The sequence below is a fragment of the Silurus meridionalis genome, chromosome 9 (genome assembly GCF_014805685.1).
Source record: "Silurus meridionalis isolate SWU-2019-XX chromosome 9, ASM1480568v1, whole genome shotgun sequence".
NCBI classification, from domain to species: domain Eukaryota; kingdom Metazoa; phylum Chordata; class Actinopteri; order Siluriformes; family Siluridae; genus Silurus; species Silurus meridionalis.
This window is the reverse complement of record NC_060892.1, coordinates 9469625-9489901: the sequence shown is the minus strand read 5'-3', so window position 1 is coordinate 9489901 and position 20277 is coordinate 9469625. Positions and strand designations below refer to the sequence as shown.

The window sequence follows — 20277 nt, the reverse complement described above, 5'->3', positions numbered from 1 at the left end:
TTTTTTTGTCTGCTCAGTGATGAAATAGAATAAAAAACATTTAAGAATAAACATTGACTTTACAATACAGTATAATAAAATTGTCACGGATAGACCAGGCGTCAGAAACCGGAAGTAAAACAGATTGTCTTTTATCGGTCTAAACATGTAAACACAAGGGAGCTTTAGATGAGACTGTAGCAAATGATAAACTTAACTGAGTGCTTCTTTCAAAGCGTAGCCAGGAGCATGGAAGCACAGGAACCAAGAGCAGTAGGTAGTCTGGGTGATTTACGGTTGTAACTAGTAGATCGGACCGTGAGTTAAGGGAAACAGGGACCTTATAAAGGGGACGGGTAAATGGAGGACAGGTGTAGGTGATTAGTAGTAGGAAGAAGCTGAGCGAGAGTGTGAGCATTGGAGGGAAACTTGACTGGTGGCTCCCTGACAAAAATACATTATAGTTGCAAATATAAAGAATTTACAGTGAAAAGGTTTGTTGACACATGACCATACTATTCATATCAGAATCAGAAAGATTATGTTTTGGTGACAGAAGCTTTTATTTGCACATTAAAAAAAAAACATTATACAAAAATTAGTAAATATATAAAGAAAAAAGAAAAAAAGTGTTATTGCATTCACATGTGCTTTTTGAACATCCCATTCCACATTTAGTCCCCATTTGCTGTTATAACAACCTCTATTTCACTCTTGTGGGAAGATTCCACTAGATTCTGGAAAGTGTGTGTTAGTAGTCAGTTCCTGATGTACTGTGGGGTAAGAAGAGTCTTGGGTGCAGTCAATGTTCCGGTTCATCCCTAACCTCCTACGTCCTGGGTGTCCACATATGTGGACATTGTGCACAATGGTGTCTTTCTGGTTTTCTGTAGATACAGACCGAGTGTCCACATAAGTGACATCATTTTTTTCCAAGAAGAGCTTCATGTTGTTATTATAATTGTTATTATTGTTGTTATTATAATAATGTTGTTCATATGGTTATTATAATTATTGGTTCTTCCTAACCCAAAATAACTGGAAGAAATCTAAAATGCAAGCCAAACCAAAGCTCAGGTCTTAGGAGGCTAAAGGTGTTCAGTAGGAATGGGGTTATTCTTCGACTCCAACCCATATAACTCCATATCTTCATGGAGATGGTTTTGTGCTCAGGGGCATTGTCATATTAGATTAGGTTTGGGATTCCTGTATGTGCTGTATGTAATGTTAGTAAAATTTGACCCAGAACCAAACACCATCCATAAAAAAAAAGAAAAATTACTGTATTGGTTTTTATTGTGGTCTTTTATGAATAATCTTAACTCAGCATGTCAGAACACAGTGTTGCACAATTGTGGTCAGTTTGCTTCAGGAACGTTTTCTTCTAGTGTGGTCCATCTTACTAGGTTGGCAGTAAGATTTTTTGTGTGTTTACAGGCCAGCTCTTTTTAATCCTCTCTGCATGCACATTTGGCTTCCTTATGTGAATCCTTAGATAGAATCTCTGCTTCTATCTAAAACTCAGAGTACAAAAGTTAAAGTCAAATTTATTTAATGTCAAAAAAATGGGCTAATTCGGAGTATTATAAAATGATTAATTAGACTCAGAAAGCCAAAGCATTTGTTTCATTGCAATTATAAAAAAAACACAAATGTAGCATTTTTAACTTTTAAAGGAACTACTAAAACAATTCAAACGTGTCACGCTAGTTTTCCATATGCCCAAGAAATCAAATTTTGGATGCCATTTACACCAGAGGATACAAACTGCAATTCCCCTTTTACAATATCAAATGAAAGTAGATCCGGATTCAGGGATCTGCTGCACGGATAAATTTGATTGGTTTTCGGATGGTCGTTGGGTCTTGCTCATCGCTTTTCTTGCTACTTTTAGTAAAAGGGCTCAGACTACAAATTCCATTGGCCAGAATATCAAGCATATATTGTATATAACAAGCATGAACATATTGTAGCTTAAGTTAAATTTTTATAAAATACACAAATCTCATTATTTATATAATTGCTCATTATCTATATTGCGTAGCAAACATATTAAAATAGTTTACTTTAAGTCACATTCTCTGATGGATATCTTTTTTTATTAAAAGGTATTCCAGGTTAATTTACATAATAAGTTAATTTGTTAATTTTCACAAGTAAATTTTCTATAAAATATACAAATCTCATTATTTATATAATTGCTCATTATCTCTATTGTGTAGCAACCATATTAAAAAAAGTTTACTATAAGGCACATTCTCTGATGGATAATTTTTTTTTAAGGTATTCCAGGTACAAATTATGGGCTAAAAGTACGAAACTTTATATTTTTATGTTAATTTAGTGACAAGGAAAAGTATAGTTTGCTCGCTTTATTTCTGACAGAGTATTCACAAAGCAAGGTATGGTTTAGTCACAGAGCCATTTTTTTTTTTTTTTGTACAAATTAAGTATATAAGAATATTTATATTAATAGCATAGTTAACTTTTTGTTAATACTTGGTTTTATAGTGTCTTTTTATACCCCTGCTGTGAGTACCCGGATTTTTATTGCTTATGTTTCAGAAAGGGAAAATGAGACACACCCTGGAAATCCACACACCCCGTTCTTTATTAACTTCTGTGTTTTGCTGGCTTCTCGTTTGCTTTTTTGCTTGTTGTTTTTAATTTTGAAAATGTAGGTCAGGGCCTGAGTGGAACAAGGCTGTATCTGCGCCTGGGAACCTCTCCGTCTCGGTACACACAAGCCTTCCAGCACTTGTCAGGATTGCAATGCTTACATTTTTTTGTTTCAGTGTTATAAATAGTGTTTATGGTTGGTGGTCATTGGTGCGTTACTTGTGCTAAGTGCTATGATCTGAAACCTTGCTGCAAAGTGTCATGTCAGCAAGTTTGTGTGCGCTATAAAACTGTCTTTCTCCTTTACAGCATGGGCATGAGCCATGACGATGACCATGCTGCTTGTACGGGCCACTCGCACATCATGTCAGGAGAATGGGTCAAAGGTCGTAACCCTAGCGACCTCTCCTGGTCCACCTGCAGCCGTGATGACTTGGAAAACTTCCTCAGGTGAGATGTCGCTGTCATGCTTCCACCACGATTATATTACTGAGCAATCCTGCTTTACTCACACTGGGAAAGACTTGAGGAAAATTAACTCTTTATATAAGCTGACTTCCACATATGGAACTTTTAGTGCGTTTGATTGTAAAGTGCGTGGTTTTTTTTTGTTTTTTTGGGTGGGTGGTGTTGTCCTTGGTACGTCTTTTAAATAAATGAGAAAACAGCAATCAGACACGGACCAGTGCGACCGTTCTAAACTAGGTGGTCTCAGTCCAGTTCCAAGTGAACTCTTGCAGGGTTTAATTGCAGTGAGAGAGCAATTTGACCCTGAATGGACCTGACTGCAGGAAGTCAGCCAAAAAATGCAATGCATTGTGGGTTGCAGGCAGCAAGTCGTGCCAAAATGTATAAGGAGCGCGTTTCGGGTGTTTGAGTTGATGGATTAAAATTTGCAGGTACTTTTATAAAATGTTTTCTACTTCGCAATGCCTTGCTGTCATGATAAAGTATGCCAGTCCTTCTCAAATAGTGGGGCGCACCCCCCTGGGGGGGCTCGTGGCGATGCCAGGGGGGGCGCGTGTGGCCCCGGGAACCATGCTTTTTTTTGCCGCAGGGAGTAGGGTTTTTTTTGCACCGATCAAGAGCACACAGCACAGAGCAGGAAGTATAAACTGCATATAACAAACCCTTGGGAGACACCATGGAAAAATATTTAACAGGGACGAAAAGAAAGGCGGAGAGAGACGGAGATAATGAGACAAACGTAAGTCTCCCGAAAGCTAAGACGAGGAAATATGACGAAGCCTATGTAGCGCTTGGCTTCACTGTGACTACGGTGGGAGACGAGGAAAGACCAGTATGTTTACTGGATCTAAAAATGTTGGCAGCGGACATGAATTCAAATAAATTAAGGCGTCACTTAAAGACATTACACCCCAATCACGCTGATACACCCCTTTTCAGCGAAAACGTATGGAATATTGCCAACAATCGTTGGTCTAGGGGAGGCGTAACAGAAAATAATTAAGAAGCACTGAAGTATGCAATTCTGTCTGAATAGTCTTACTGGGCTTCCTCATCAGCAAAATGTAACATCAAATTTGAAATGAATTGGGATATACACTGATCAGGCATAACATCATGACCACCTACCTAATATTTGTTTGTGTCCCCCTTATGCTGGTAAACAGTCCTGATCCGTCGTGCATACAGTCAACAGCATTAAGTTCTTCAGCAGTTTAAGCTACAGTAGATCGTCTTTCGGTTGACTTTTGATAGATACTGACCACTGCAGACCAGGAATATCCCACGAGAGCTGCAGTTTTGGAGATGTTCTGACCTAGTCCTCTAGCCATCACAATTTGGGCCTTGTCAAACTTGCTCACATCCTTACGCTCGCCCAATTTTTCTGCTTCTCAATCCTGAGCTTCAAATGTTAACTTGCTGCCTAATATATTCCACCCACAAACAGGTGCCATGATGAAGAAATAATCAGTGTTGATCACCACACCGGTCATAATGTTCTAATGTCAAAATATGCTATTTATGTACATTTAATTTTAGAGGTGTTTCATGCCAAATGAAACACCTGGAATACAGATCTATTTAATATATTGTTTTGTAACAGCTTAGACAAAAGTCAAATACAAAATAATGTAAATTCATAGCTTTTAGCCAATCACACATTTACATTTATGCCATTTGGCAGACTTCCTTATCCAGAGTGAGAGCAGGTGAGGGCAGCTTGGTGGAGCTGGGATTTGAAATTGTGACCTTCTGATACAAGGTCCTATGCCATAAACAATGACCTACGACCTCCAAATGCTTCCAAGAGGTGACATGATGATAACACTATAACTATTTGTGTCCCCGATATTCAGTAGCTCAAACATGCTTTTTGTGGTCAGTCAAATATTTCAACACACCATTAGCAATACAACTCAGGGTCATTTAAAACTATTACACAGTACGTCTGTGTAAATATCCACTAATTGTAGCACTGATTAGGTATAATTAGCAAAAATGTTAAAGCTGTTGCTCTGCACTCCTTCAATAGTAGACTGTCTACATGCTGCATCCAGGACTGGCTCCATATCTAACGTTCATTAACTTTCTTTAGGCAGTTGCTCAACGTGTGTCCCGGCCTACCAAAAATACTCTATCGTCTTAGTTTGAACACGTCTGATAGTTGAGATTGTCTAAAAGCTTGGACTTTTTTTTTAAACTCATATCAGATTAAATGATCTCTTTGTGGAATTCATGGTGTCGTTTCTTTTTTTCTTTTTTTTCTTCAACACAAGCAATAGGAAACAGTTTGTTCTCTGCCATCTCCTTTTTGCTGATCTTATCTCTCAGGCTTTAGGGTCTCTCCAGGATCCAACAGCTTTAAGAAATCCTCACAGTGTTGCCAAAGCAAACCCAAACCACATGCACACACACACACTTACACTTACACACACACACACACACACACACACACACACACACACACACACACACACACACACACACACACATACACACACAAACACACACACATCTTGCTATATTCATGCACATTAATGCAGTTAATTAATGCCATGTCTACTCATAAATCTAACTCTAACCTCAGTAACCAAATAGAAACCTTGTAGTCATTTAGATTTTTTTGTTACATGCTCTTTTATTTATTATTTTTTCATGTAAAAGCTGCATTTTTTTTTTATAACCACTTTTATTTTGCTTTGGTCCCATGAAGAAGGATACCTTTTTTCTACTTTACTACTTTTACTTTTCAATGCTTCTCTTTTTTACACACACACACACACACACACACACACACACACACACACACACATTTCTATGCTGTTCAGCTCTCTCTTTCTTTTGTGGCACTCTTCTTTCCTTTATTTATTTGTGCTACTGCTCACTGAAACACAAATGACAGTTTACCCAAATTTTATCCAGGTGTGGGATCCTTACCATCCACCTTCCAAGGTTTCGCCCCCCAGTCACATACCAGTGCTTAACCCCACATCCACTTTCACAGTCTCCACTAAGATATAAATACATGTCTCTCTCTCTCTCTCTCTCTCTCGCTCTCTCTCTCTCTCTCTCTCTCTCACACACACACACACACACACACACACACACACACACACACACACACACACACAGAGAGAACCTAGATTTACTTAGCATGCTAGTGATTTGTTCCAGCAGTTGCTTCATAATACTTATAATGGAGGAAAATCAGGAAGTGTTAAACGCAGCAGTGTTCTAGTTTTTGACTGAATTCCTGTAGTGCACTGATTTCAGAGCCCCATTACAAAACCAAAAAAAAAATACTTCTATACTATAAACGTATAAATCGCTGGTGAAATAAAACCGGTTTTGGGGGTGTGACCTCAAGGTATTTGATTTATTTACTCTATTTATGGGTATAATTTGTAATATTATATCTTTACAGTATTAATAGAATAAAAAAAAAATATAATTTGATTTGCATTAACAACGAACATTGTCACAAAGCAGGTAAACAGATATTGATTGCAATTTTACATATTTTATTAATAATTCTGTCCCTATTAGGAAAGTTGATCATTTTGAGGCTCTGGTTGAGCTCATTTGCAGCTCATAGTCATGTCAAGTCCACCCTATTAACCAAATTGCCACTTATTTTCAGATCAAAGTTCTGATCTTGGTTGAATATAGCAGCAGTCTTTATGTATTTTTTTTATGTATGAACAATAACAATGACTTTTATTTGTGAAGTTTTGATGCTGAAACCTTTAATACCCAGTGAATTGTGCTTGGTAGTTTGCTGGGAATATAAAAAAGACTGTAGATAATCTGGCCTTTTATTCCTACTACTTTGATAGTAGGAATAATTGGGTTTTTTGAAGAGGGGTGAGATTTCAGACTAGTTAAATCTAGGCTCACATATCAGACCAATCTGAAACAAGTGAGGATGTTCTCTAATATTCTAATGAACATACTTGTTAGACACTTCAATGGCAAAGACCATGTCCAAGTCCCACATAAGAGAGCACGTATAATATCCTAATATAGTAACACTTTATCGGAACATCTTAGCACGGAGAAATGCTGCAGGGTAAAAATGTGACACAAGCCATGTTCTTGTCATGGCTCCTTCAATTTTTTTTGCAGTTTGATACTACAGTTGTTTAAACATATGTATTTTTTCTTATTTACATTCAGCACCCAGTCCCCCATAATAACAAAGTGAAAACAGAACAGTAAAAAATGTATGGTGAAGAAAAAAAACCCTGAAATATAACGTACATACGTATTCACACCCTTTATTTAGTACTTATTTAAAGCACCCTTGTCAGCAATTACAGCTTCATGTTTTTTTTGGCTATGATGCAACAAGCGCTAGACACTTGCATTGGGGAATATTCTTTCATTCTTAATGGCAAATCCTCTCATGCTGGGTCAGGTTGGATGGGGACCAAGTCTGGGCTTTGTCTAGATCACTCTAGGACATTCACAGACTTGTCCCAAAGCCACTCCTGTGTTTTATTGGCTGCGTGTTTAGGGTTCTTATTATGTAGGCAGGTGAAGCTTCGGCCCAGATTGAGGTCCTCAAGTATTTTTTTGTATTTTGCATCATTCAGCAGTCTGTCAAGTCTCTGCTGAAGAAAAACACCCCCACAGCATGATGCTACCACTATGATGCTTCACTTTTGGAATAGTTTTGGGGAGGGGGTTGAGCGGTGCCTGCTTTCCTCGACACATAAAGTTTAGAATTAAGGCCAGTTCAATTTTGGTTTTTCCTCAGACCAGATAATCTTGTTCCACACAGTCCCTTCAGGTGCCTCCAACCAAGCATTCAATGGGTTTTGCACTGAGGAGGGTTTCTGTCTAGCCACCCTGCCATAAAGCCCAGATCGGTGGAGGGCTGCAGTGATGGTTGTTCTTCTGGAACTTTGTTTCATCTTCACACAGGATCACTGGAGCACAGACTGGGTCACCTCTCTTACTAAGGCCCTTCTCCCTCGATTGCTCAAATCGGCTGGGTGACCATCTATTAGAAGAGTCCTGGTTGTGCCACACTTTTCCCATTTGAAAGTTATGGAGGTAACCATGCTCTTTCTGTAGCCTTCCCCAGATTTGTGCCCTGCAAAAATTCTGTCTCTGAGCTCTGCAGGCAGTTCATTTGACCTCATGGCTTGGTTTTTTGCTATTGTATGCATTGACAGCTGTGAGGCCTTTTTTATAGTTGTATGCTTTTTTAAATTATGTCCATTTCAATAAACTTTTTCACAGGAAGAATCTAGTCAAGGTGTAGAAACATCTCAGCAATGATCAAGAGAAATAGTAGTTACCAGAGTTCATTTTCAAGTGTTGTTGCAAAGGGTCTGAGTACTTATATACGTGATATTTATTTATATATTTATATATGTGATATTTCAGGTTTTTAATAATATAAAAATACAGATATTTCTATAATTCAGTTTTTACCTTTTTATTATGGAGTACTGAGTGTAAATTAATGAAAAAATAATACATTGACTGATTACTACTGATTGTAGTATAAGGCTGCGACATCAAATTGAAAAGATAATTGAAGGAGGGTCTGAATAATTTCTGAATGTACTGTATATGCAGTACCAGGTAAAAGTTAAAACACCTTCTCATTTTTCTCTACTTTTATTTTCAGTATTGTACATAAATACTTCAATTCTAAACCATGTAAAGCATATTTTCATGGAGCTGGCATTTTGCACAGGTTTGGGTGTAAAGGGAAGATCTACCAAATCCAAAGACATCCTATACAATTGTGTGCTTCCAACTCACTTTTTTGAACTGTGGCTACAGTTTGTGGTAAAACCACATATGGCTGTGAAAATCAGGTATACCAGAACTTTTCTTTTGCTTTGTACATTTTGAGAAACCTAAAATAAGGGTCATATTTTCTCTTTCGGCTCTTTGATTATATCATACTACTTCATTTTAATTACATTTTTTTTGTTTCATTAGTTATGACTCATCATTGTTGCAATATCAAATTAGAATCTTTTTTTTTGCTTTACAGGTCAAAGGCCAGTTCCTGTCTGTTACACACAGATCCACGGAGTCGGTACCAGGTGCGTCTCCCTGCGAAGCTGCCTGGCATGCACTACAGCGCAGACGAGCAATGCCAGATTCTATTCGGCACCAACGCAACTTTCTGCACCAACATGGAGGTGGGTGGCGAAACACACCCACTTTCCTCTATTCAAATGTTCTTTTTATAAGGATTTTATTCTAGGATTTGGCAGCGGTCAAGCAATTAAAGAATGATAGAGGTGTCATTAAATTGAGCATTACTTTTATTCAGCCAGTCAGTCCGTTTATTAGAGGAGATTTGCCTTTTTTTGGCCAGTTTTTGGTTTTGCTGGTTTTGCTGCGCTTGGAGCGTACAACTCAAGGACAGGACCTTGGGAAAATCAAATGTATTTCAACACTGCTAATTTTCACTCCATGGCCAATTTCACATTTGTAAGCAAATGCTTCTCCCTGGCCAATTACACCATTTCACCGCCAGCAACGCAGCCAGTCAGTCAGCTGTCAGAGAGAAGCCAAAAAAACAATTTTTATGAAAGAAAGGAGCATGAGCTAAATGAATTTGAGCTTCCAGCATGTCTTTTTAAAGTCTAAAGACCTGGACAGCAGTAGTATAGATGCGAGTTTAAAACACAGAAATGCCCAAAACTGAGCTCTATCCTCTATTACATCTCTGGGTCTTTGTTTCCTTCTGGGTTTACCTCATTTTCCTTTTAAATCATTAACAAGAAATTGTAAACTATTTGCAGTTTAAGAACCTTCCGCTACATTGAATTTGGATTGGATTTTCCTTGAATACGTTCCATTCCTGTTCCAAATGCAACGGTGCAACCTGGTATAGTGAGTAGGGTTGAAGGCTCACAGCTCAAGATTCACAGCTTGAATACCTGAGCTTGGGTTAGTGTCTATGTGGAGTCTCACATTTTCACCCTGTGATTCTGTGGGCTTCCTTTAGCTTTCTTTGGCTTCCACAATTTCCACCCAAAAAAAGATACCAGTAGGTAGCTGGGTGTGAATGTGTCTCATTCCAGCTGTTTTTTGACCTTGTGCCCAGCATTCCCAGAATAGAATCTGAATCCATAGCGACCATGATGATACTGAGGATGAAGAAATGGGTTATTTAGCCAAGTTTCTCACACTAAGAGGACATTAAAAGGTTCTGTGTGAAACCTATGGCAGATGGTTTAACTTTCAAAAAGAGTTCAGAGTGAAGCCCCCTTTAAGAAGCTCCTTACTTTAAGAACCCAAAGAAACCTAATTTCATGAGTGTACATATGATCAGTCTTCTTTTGCAAGTGCATTTAACAGCATTCAAAAGATTCTGCAAAGCAAACAAGATCCCTAGGGCCACTTAATAGGTACTGCTTCCAGGTTGTTCTTTACTTGTTTTATTCCTTACCTCAGTTCTTATGTCTTGAGAAAGAGTGCCTGTTGTAAATCTCTGGATCTATCCTGCTGACAGCTTTATGAGACTGGAGGAGTGGAAAAGTTAGGAAAAGGTTCACTTGTATCCTCTTTCCTTCTTCCTTTCCTGGTAGTGCACTTTTGTCTTGTGACCTTGATGTTCCAGCACCAAAGCCATGAAGGTGGGTGTATTCAGTGTAGTCAGTCTTATCCCTCATTGATGGTCTGTTCAGTGCCACAAAAGTGGCTTGGCTTTGATCATAGAGCTTTCAGTATTAGTATATCATGTGATCTACAAAGCAAGCAACTTTTAACGAACAAATGGGCTGTAATTTTTTTTTTTAATTATGATAATTATTGCAATATATGCAATTAAGTTGCTATGGCAACAAATTCAGGTGGGTATGTTTGTTCTCACAAGTTGTTTGATGCTCCCCATCATTCTTCCATAAGTTTAAGTGGTTACTTGTATTCAGTTCCTATAGACCTCACTCTTGACTGGGCATGCCTCTGATTAAAGAATAAAAAGGAATGCAAGTATGCAGATTACATGTGGAGTGGCAGTTAAGTCATGCCAGTAAAGATCATTAATGAAAGTAGCCAGGAGTCTAGGATGTTATATTGTTGCCTAAGTCTGTATGTACACACGTCTTTTATCCTGTATTTATTTAGTGCATTGATTTTAAAAGCATTTAGAAATATTGTAATGTGCTGTCAAAGATCAGGAGCAGTATGTGGCAACATAAATGTATTTTTCATTCTCAATGGTATGTCTTTGTTATGTTTTTTTTATTATTACATTTGTTTGTTGGTATAATCCACAGTACCACAGCTAGTGTTTTAGATGTCACAGATTCAAATGTGACTGAAGTAAAAGTATTAGAATATCTGATTTTAACAGTACTTGAGTATTTACTCATTTTGAACATATGCTCAAAGATGCACTTGTCTTCGACATGTTAGTGAAAAGCCAAAAACAGTTGATTTGTGAGGTTTTATTTCCTAAAATACAAATCAAATTATATACCTTAACTCAACACAAGAGCCAGAATGAAACAAAAATAGTAGTAAAGCAATCTTTCAATAAGGTATCTTCAGTTAACAAATAAAATTACACTGTTATATCATAAGGAACCATTAGTATTCAATGAAAATAAAATGAATTTACTTTACTTTATCATTTCAGATAAAGTAAAACCAAATATTCAAAGCTGACTGTGATTTGTTGCACCTCTCTGTCTCAGAGAGGGGCAATATCTTTTATTCAACTTTTATTCAGCAGAAAAGTGGCTCACATGCAGTAGATGTGTGTTGTGGGTGTTGGGCCTTTATGACAACAACAGAGGGGCAAAATGTAATTGATAACAGTCATTGTCAGTTGAAATATAGTGGAGTACATATATTGAATTATAAATGTAGTTCAGCAGAGGGTAAGAGTTGCTTATATCTTTTATATTGTAAAACTAGAAAGTAGCCAAACTTACTTAAGTACAGTAAGCAGAAGCACATTTACTCAAATACTTTACACCACTGTTACGGCCTTATTCCCAAAATGTTATAATGTAACACCAATGTAATGTAATGTTTTAAAAATTTAGTGGAAGTGTTCAAAGCCAAATACAAAGTGACAGCAGACTTGCAGAGATGAACAATGCGACTTCAGTAACTTTCGTTTTTTCTAAAGTAACCGAGGTACCAGATTCATTCCTTTGTTCCTTCATGTTCACCACACTATCTAGCAGAATAAATGAAAGGTTTTAGATGCCAAAGCAATATTCAGGAGGCGCCTCCGGTGAAAAGATACGGAACGTGAGCGCTCTCTCTCACACACCTGTTGTTTAAATGCTCTGCATTCCAGTGACAGGAACTTGGCACTGGTTCTGCATTGAAGGCCCTAACTTTGAAAAAGCTATGAAAGTTATGCTAAGCTAACCCAGGTGGTTGTGTGATTTCAGCACCTGATGTGTACAGGCCTGTGGTGTCTGGTAGAAGGAGATACTTCCTGTAAGACCAAACTGGATCCACCTTTGGATGGCACAGAATGTGGCTCCGATAAGGTAACAAGCTTTTCTAGGTTAAGAGGGCTGTCTTTGTTTTGTTTTGTTTTGTTTTCACACTAAAAGATATCCCTGGGTGCAAAACAAGCTCTCTAATTAAAAGGATATTAAAAACAATATTGATGGTGGTAAAACTGTTTCTTTTAATTTTTTTGCCCTTGTGTATACATCTATATATGTTAGTGGTGCAGGGCTGGTGAGTGCGTCAGTAAGACCCCGATCCCTCAGCACATGGACGGAGACTGGAGTTCATGGAGCCAGTGGAGCATGTGCAGCCGAACCTGTGGTACCGGAGCTCGATTCAGGCAGAGGAAGTGCGATAACCCTCCGTAAGCCTTACCAAACATACACACACAGATCGATGCATGTGGATTACGAAAGTAAGTTGCAAAGCTGTCGACAGAAGCAACGCATGATCTGTGTACTTCTTTGCTTTAGTCATAAAGGCGTGGTCTCTTTGCCCAGCTGTAAAAAAGGCATGGTTTTTATACCTGTTTGTCCCATTAAAAGAGGCATGGCCTTTGTACCTATTTATCCTAGGAAATGAGGCATGGTCTCTGTAAATATTTGTCCCAGTAAACGAGGCATGCAAATGTTTGTCCCAGTAAATGAGGCATGGCCTCTCTACCTATTTGTCCGAGGAAAGGATGCTTGACAATGAGTACCCATCTGTCCTAGTAAAGGAGGCATGGCACTGTATCTTTCTGTCTTAGTAAAGGAAATGTGGTCTATGTACCTATTTGTCACAGATTGGTTGCTGTAGTTTTCTGTGCCAGAACAGGAAGCGTGGTGGTTATACCTATTTGTTTAACTGAAGGAGGCCAGGTCTTAGCACCTATTTTTTCCAAAAAAAAAAATATACTAATGGCAGAGTCTGGGTACATAATTGTCCCACTAAAGGATACGTGGTCTCTAACAGTCTGTACCTCTGTGTCTGAGTCTTAGTAAAGGGTGCATGGCTTAAAAGTACTTTTTTTTTTCACCCAAATTGATATCAAACTATTTGCACAATACTGTGCCACATTGTACATGATACCTAATTGTATGACCTTTAATTGTATTGTATATAATTTTCACCTTGTACTACATAATATCCCCTGTTACAGCTTAACACAAAAATCCCACAACTAGCACTCTATAAACAAAGCAGTTTTTTCAAATCCCTTCAGAATTACAGGTTCGACTTGAACACACCCTCATCTTGCAGTCCACCCTTTACACTCTCTAAATCATGTTTAATTTTTGCACCACTACTCTCTTAGGACAGTCACAGTCACGACTCACTCAAAACCTGAACTGCTTAATGGCTTTGTTTGGATTCTGGCAAAAAAATTTGAATTCCCTTATTACACTGCTGATGGTTTTGAAATTCTAAAAGTTGATTCACAATGGCAGTCAGCCTGCTGGAGAGTGTGTGCGTGTGTGCGCGCCTGGGTTTTGGCATGAAATCTCAGGATGTAATAATTCCTCGGATGAGTAGAAAATCCTCTTGTTGCTCTTTGCCTGTACAGGATGCAGTGCTGTAACACAAGGTGGTCCAGAAGGTTTAAGCACTGTATTTTCTGGATTAGTAGTTTTTTACATGCTATGAAGTAAACAATACGGTATTGTTTTTATTACAAATATCAGATGAAGCATTCAATATTTGCATTCTTGGCATGGCTGATGAAAATGCACCAATGTAGGTGAAAAGTCAGCTCTTCTAGACACCTGAAATATGCCACCTTTTTATGCTCATATAATCATTGTACTGTCTGCTGTGTTAATCCTTACATACACCACTAAACAATGCATATATTAATTGCACCTCATATACACTCATTCACTCCCTTAGTCTTCACACATGCATGTTGGCATGCGGAAAAATGTGCATTTTTTGTTCAAATATAAAAACTAATTTTCAAACCTGGAGTCAGTCCTGGAAAACTGATCTCGGTTTCACCGGAAAACAATAGTTTGGCTTCCGCTTCATGTGATCTCGGATGTGAAAGCACTGTATAGGAAATCAGTTTGCTCTAATAGGCTTTGAAGTGCTAAACATGATTGACTCTCATGGTACAATTTGTTTCAGATTTGGTGCAGATTGGCACCAGGTTTGCAGGTACAAACCGCAAAAGGCTGCACAAACTGAGACAAACTGACACTTATAAAGAACATATTTATTTTTATCACCACATTATCTGTGTAAAGATGCTTTGAGACAATGTTCATTGTTAAAAGCGCTATACAGGTAGACCCCAACTTACGACATAGACAGGGGCCGAAAAACCACCATAAGTCGTAAGTCCATCAGGTCGTAAGTCGAGAAGAGTGACTACATTATGTTGCGTCAGGGTCTGACTGTACAAATAAAAACTAATTTAATTAAGTTTAAATAGAGTCTATAGAAAAACACTATGTAATAATGCACCGAAGTAATAAACTAATATTTCTATTAATAAAAATGGTATGTTTATTTTTTTTTTCAATTTGTTTATGCGAATGATGCTCTCTACAATTTATCTACGTGACAGTTTTCAGTGTTTTGGGGAACTTGTAATTATATTCTTATGCCTCATTTATGCGTAATTAGAAATTAAACATTCTGAGCCTGGCAAAAATGATTTGGACCTTCAGTGCATAGACTGTACGGAACACAGCTATTCATCTTGAACAGCAAAAAAAGAAAGACTTGGTTAGTAGTTTTAGAAACATTGAAAAGTTTATAAAGTTGATGGCAGCACTGAGAGTTCTGGAAGACCCTAACGCTTAACCCTGGTCTCGCCCTGTCTGCTGCTTTTAAGACCTCCAGATTATGAACTAGTCTGCAGTTTTGTCTGTGTGTAGCTCGAGAGGAAGCCCTCGGGCCAGAAGAACGTGTTTCAACATGGCCGCAGTAGCTTAGAAGCTAATGCAATTCTATGTGGTCCTGAAACAGACTGACAGAGTTATGAGCTTTTAAATAGAGGTCAGTTCTTCTGGTTGTAGGCCGTCACTCTAGAGATATAAACATAACAAGAATGATTGTCCAGATCACACAGTGTGTGGACCAGTTACTGACCTTGAATCAGGTCCCTAAGGAAACCCCATTGTGCCGCATGACCGCAGTGGGTTTTTGCAGCCCTTCGATTTCAACTAATACCACAGTATGTTTAAAGTGGAACATTCTTTGGTTGAAAAAACTGCTGGAATTTGGTTTTTAAAGCAAACTTAATGAAAGTATTGGTCTTAATCTTTATGTTATCAAACCAAAGTAGATACCCCATTTGTACCCTGCTTTACAAATCTTATCGCAGATTTAACACATCTTGAACCTGGGAATAATATTATTCTTAATGATGTCAGCAGAAATCCCTAAAAAATTGCAACCTATATGTATATTTATGTAACTATGTACCCACAAAAACACCTGTGAGTTCCCTGTGGTATATGTTGGAATGAGACGGAGTGCAGATATTAATCACATGAAAGCTGAAAGTCAATATATACACACACATCCTGGGATTTATACTGCTTAGAAATTAATGTTTCTGTAAATCTTTGTATGTGTCAGTCCCAGTGTGGGTGGTTGGGCGTCTGTACCTGTTAAACCCAATTAAGAACGTGTGACCTCTGTACCCGAGAGTCTCAGAGAACGGAAGTATTGTCTCTTTACCTGTCCGTTCCAATGACGTGGACTTTACCTCTTTACCAATCAGTCCCAGTGATGAGGTGTTTCCTTTATATCCGTTAGTCCCATTGACCTGTGTGTGGCTTCTTTACCTGTCAGTTCCAATGAAAAGGGTGTGGCCTCTGTACCTATCAGTCCCAATGAGGAGGTGTGGTCTTTGTTGTCACCTACATACAACAACCCAGTGTGTATGACTGTAAAGCAAGGCTTGGGAGGCAGGATGAATTTCCTTTACTTTTACCCAAACTTTCAGCACATTTTAAAAAAATGGACTACAAAAGACTAACCAAGACATTTACAGCATTTGGCAGACAGCCTTATTCAGAGCGACTGTATTACACCTAAGCAGTTGAGACTTAAGGGGCTTTGCTCAAGGGCAAAGCAGTGACAGCTTGGCTTAATGGTCCTGTGATTTGAACTCATGACCATCTGGTCCAAAGTCTAATGCCTTAACGAAAATTAAAGGCCACGTGCAGCTTTCATCCTATTCAAGTTCAAGGACCTGCTGTCATTTATTTGTGTGTTGCCCTCTCTGCCAGCGATGCCACTCTTTCTTATGGCAGCAACTAAAAGCACAAAACAGCACATATGAGTAGAGAGGCGGTAATAAGAAACAGCTGAAAATCCACTCTGTCTGCAGATGACACCCCACCTCACCCTTCCTGTCACACAATACTCCTGCATTACCATGGGCATCAGCTGTTATGGGCTCTACATTTGTCACTTTGGTGGATTTAAGACAAGTTTTATCGTGATTCTGTGTCTCTGTGCTTTAGTTATGTCAGAATTCATTTACAGTGACTGTGTTTCTCTAGACCCGGCCCTGGAGGGAAACAGTGCCTTGGGGGCAGTGTGGAGCACAAAGTGTGTGAGGGTCCTCCATGTGCTAAGGGCTTGCCTACATTCAGGGACCAGCAGTGCCAGTCTCACGAGCGCCAGGTGGGCAAGAAGAAGAGCCAAATTTGGACAGCTGTTGTGAATGACGGTGAGGTCACACACATGCACACACATGCATTAGACACCCACACACTTGCCCCACACATGCACACTCACACCTGCATTCTGTCTTGTATAATATTCACTTGTATTTAGGCATGTAGCACTGACAGAAAACAACATTACACACAGTTTCCATTATTTGAGTTCCTCCCATTGTCAAGGGATCGCTGTAGATTATATGTGTCAGACACAAGCCACAACTTTCCTCCTACATTTCTTTTTTTTCCCATAACAAAGCAAACAATGCAAACGTTGCATCACCTACAGCAATAGGTCCCTATAAAATACACCTTCATCTGTTCGGAATTTATTTTCCCATTATGTCCATTATTTAAAGTAGGAATAGAGACTAAATCCTAAAGAGAGACTAGAACCTGAATAAAGCTCAGTTTTTAGGACCGTTTTGATTAAATGTTCTGTTAAGTATGAAATGTTATTGCAGTTGCACACAATTAAGTTCCACGATATCGATGTCACGTGTCACTTGTATATTCTGTGCTGCTTGCTCTAACTTCCTTACAGGCAAATGCAGTTAATCTTAAGATTTGTCCAAAATAATTCTTATGTTTTATTCCTATAAAATTTTCCTTATCATTCCCAAATATTAAAAATTGAATTGCCAGGAAATTGATGTGGAATTTAAACGGGGACCAGGCCAGGTACCTTTTTTTTTCTGTTTCTTTGGGCTAGTTCTGTATCAGGTTCTTGCTCTTGGCAGGTGGTGAGCTCAGTGTCTTCATTTGTCTTCAGTTCAATGTGACACCTGAGTTAATCTTCTGTGCTTTACGATTATATAAATTGGCCTTCTGAATCTACCATAGATTTTTTGTAGTATCATAATACTTGATTGATTTGCCTTCCTGTCAGCTGGAACCACGTACTAGTCATCTATGTCCTTAGAGCTTTTTGCACTATTTGTGCATGAGACTGCTGTACATTAAACAACCAGGAGATCAGCAGCTTCTGAAATACTCAAGCCAACCATTCTGTTCACTAACAACCCTGTTCCATTTACTAAAACTGTACTTTTTCCCCATTCTGATGTATCAGAAATACAACCTCAACTGTACCTAGTTGTGTTAGCTGGACTGTTAATCATTCAAGCTTCTTCTCCATCAAAAACTTTTAAAAACTAAAAACAAAGACTGGTTAAACTTAATAGTCTGGTTTCATGCACTTTTTTCTTCTAGGTGAGACTTCACTGCATGAAAAATGCAAACATGTATAAAAGTAAGAAGGGTTTGCAGTTGCTCTACCTATATATCATCATAGAAACAATCAAGTTACTTACTGCACAATCAAACTGTATGTATTAATCCAGCTTCACATACTTACTACCATTATTTTTAGGCAAACATGATTCATATGATAAGACTTGTTGTCCTATTTAACACCAGGCTTGCATACCAAGTGGAGGCACAACTAAGTTTTGACAATGGGTTTGGCTGCTACACTGCCATGCATTCATGTTATGTATGTTAGCTGTCCTTGTGCTCTGATCATATCATGTTCACGTAACTTGGAATTCAATTAGACATATTACATTTTGTTTTTCAGTCTCCTTACTGGTTAGAAAAAGCATATATCTGTTTTTCCTGACTGTGCAAGATAGCAATTTGACATAATTGATTAGTCAACCAATAAGATACAACTATTTCCCACATATTTTTGCTGTACTATTGCTGTTTTACTGATGTTATGTAGTGATAAAACACCCAGGCTAATTTACACCTCTGCCTGTACCTGTAACCCTATTAAGAGAATTCCTACGGCTTTATGTGATTGTTTTGTAAATTTTATAGGGGTGCCATTTTCACCAAAGACATTCTGGCTTGTAAGTAACTTTTATAAAAGGCTTTAGAAGTGTGTCATGAATTTTCATGGGGTCTCATGTATACTTTTTGGTTTTCCTATGAATGCTCTACAACAGCTTATAGGCGGACGTTGTTTATCTTTGAAATGTTTACTGATACTCCATGAATTGTAAATTTCATTTAGAATTTTCTGTAAGAAAAGGATTAAAAAAAAACATAAACTCTAAAAACAATGCGTAACCAGACTGTTTCCTTTTGAAAGGAACGCAAGGGAAGTAACTCTAAAACTTCAAAATATTGCAGCTGGTGACAGATAAAGCACACTAAATACGTCCTGCACCTCCTAGAGAACGCAGCAAACTTTGGTTGTTGTGAAAAGGAATCTACAGAGGCTTTATTTTAATTAAATTTTCTCAATTACATTGTGCATTAACGTTTTGATCTCGACAAATTTCACTGGAGGGAAATTATTACAGCTGCCCACCAAATGTCAATTTTCATGTGACCATGTTCTCATAACAGGATGAGGAAGAAAACCACTTCCCACACACACACACACACACACACACACACACACACACACACACACACACACACACTTGTATACACATTTACTATCTAACAACCATCTATTGACCACAGTTATGAATGTAGCTATTAAAAATTAATTATTATTAATGGTAAATGAAAACATATGGTTCTTTATTTAGTTTGAGGACATTTATTTCCTTCACCAAGATATAAAAATGAACTCACATGCACCTTTCCTTTTGCTGATTTTGTCTGTATTATTTTTCCTCATCCCAAACAAACCTACAAACACAGTCTCCTCTATTTACAGCCGAGTCAGAATCCACCATGCACACAGCTGAGCTGGTGAGGGTTAACGGCTTTGCTTGAGGCAACAGTGGCCTTCTGGTGGTCTTTGCGAATTTTGACTCTCCTGTTCTGTCCTTTTATTTCTGTTATTGTATTTGATGAAACCGAAAACACAAGTTCAGTCAAACTCCAATGCACTAAAAAGCTCTTCAGTTTGGTTGCAGACAAACTGGCACATAAGACCAAGAGCTTTGTATGTTCAAGAACAACCATTAGGTCTATTAGGATGTGCTTTCATCCCCCCGAAAGCACTTGAAATAAGACTGAATGTACCTGCTTAAAATAAGACACAGTCCCTGCTCTCACACATTTATTATCTACAACAGGACAACAGGTTGTGGTTCAAAACTGGATTCTGAATGAACAGATGGCCTGAGCAGTA

The 20277-nt window shown here is 38.2% G+C and overlaps 1 protein-coding gene across 1 annotated transcript in view; it reads left to right on the top strand.

Annotated features, from left to right (window-relative positions):
* adamts17 (ADAM metallopeptidase with thrombospondin type 1 motif, 17) overlaps positions 1 to 20277 on the top strand; it is a 154418-nt gene that overhangs the window by 73371 nt on the left and 60770 nt on the right. The window contains exons 9-13 of the mRNA XM_046857981.1: positions 2908 to 3048; positions 9083 to 9233; positions 12453 to 12554; positions 12738 to 12883; positions 17019 to 17188. Coding sequence (XP_046713937.1) covers positions 2908 to 3048; positions 9083 to 9233; positions 12453 to 12554; positions 12738 to 12883; positions 17019 to 17188 — 710 coding nt within the window. The remainder of the gene's footprint in view (positions 1 to 2907; positions 3049 to 9082; positions 9234 to 12452; positions 12555 to 12737; positions 12884 to 17018; positions 17189 to 20277) is intronic.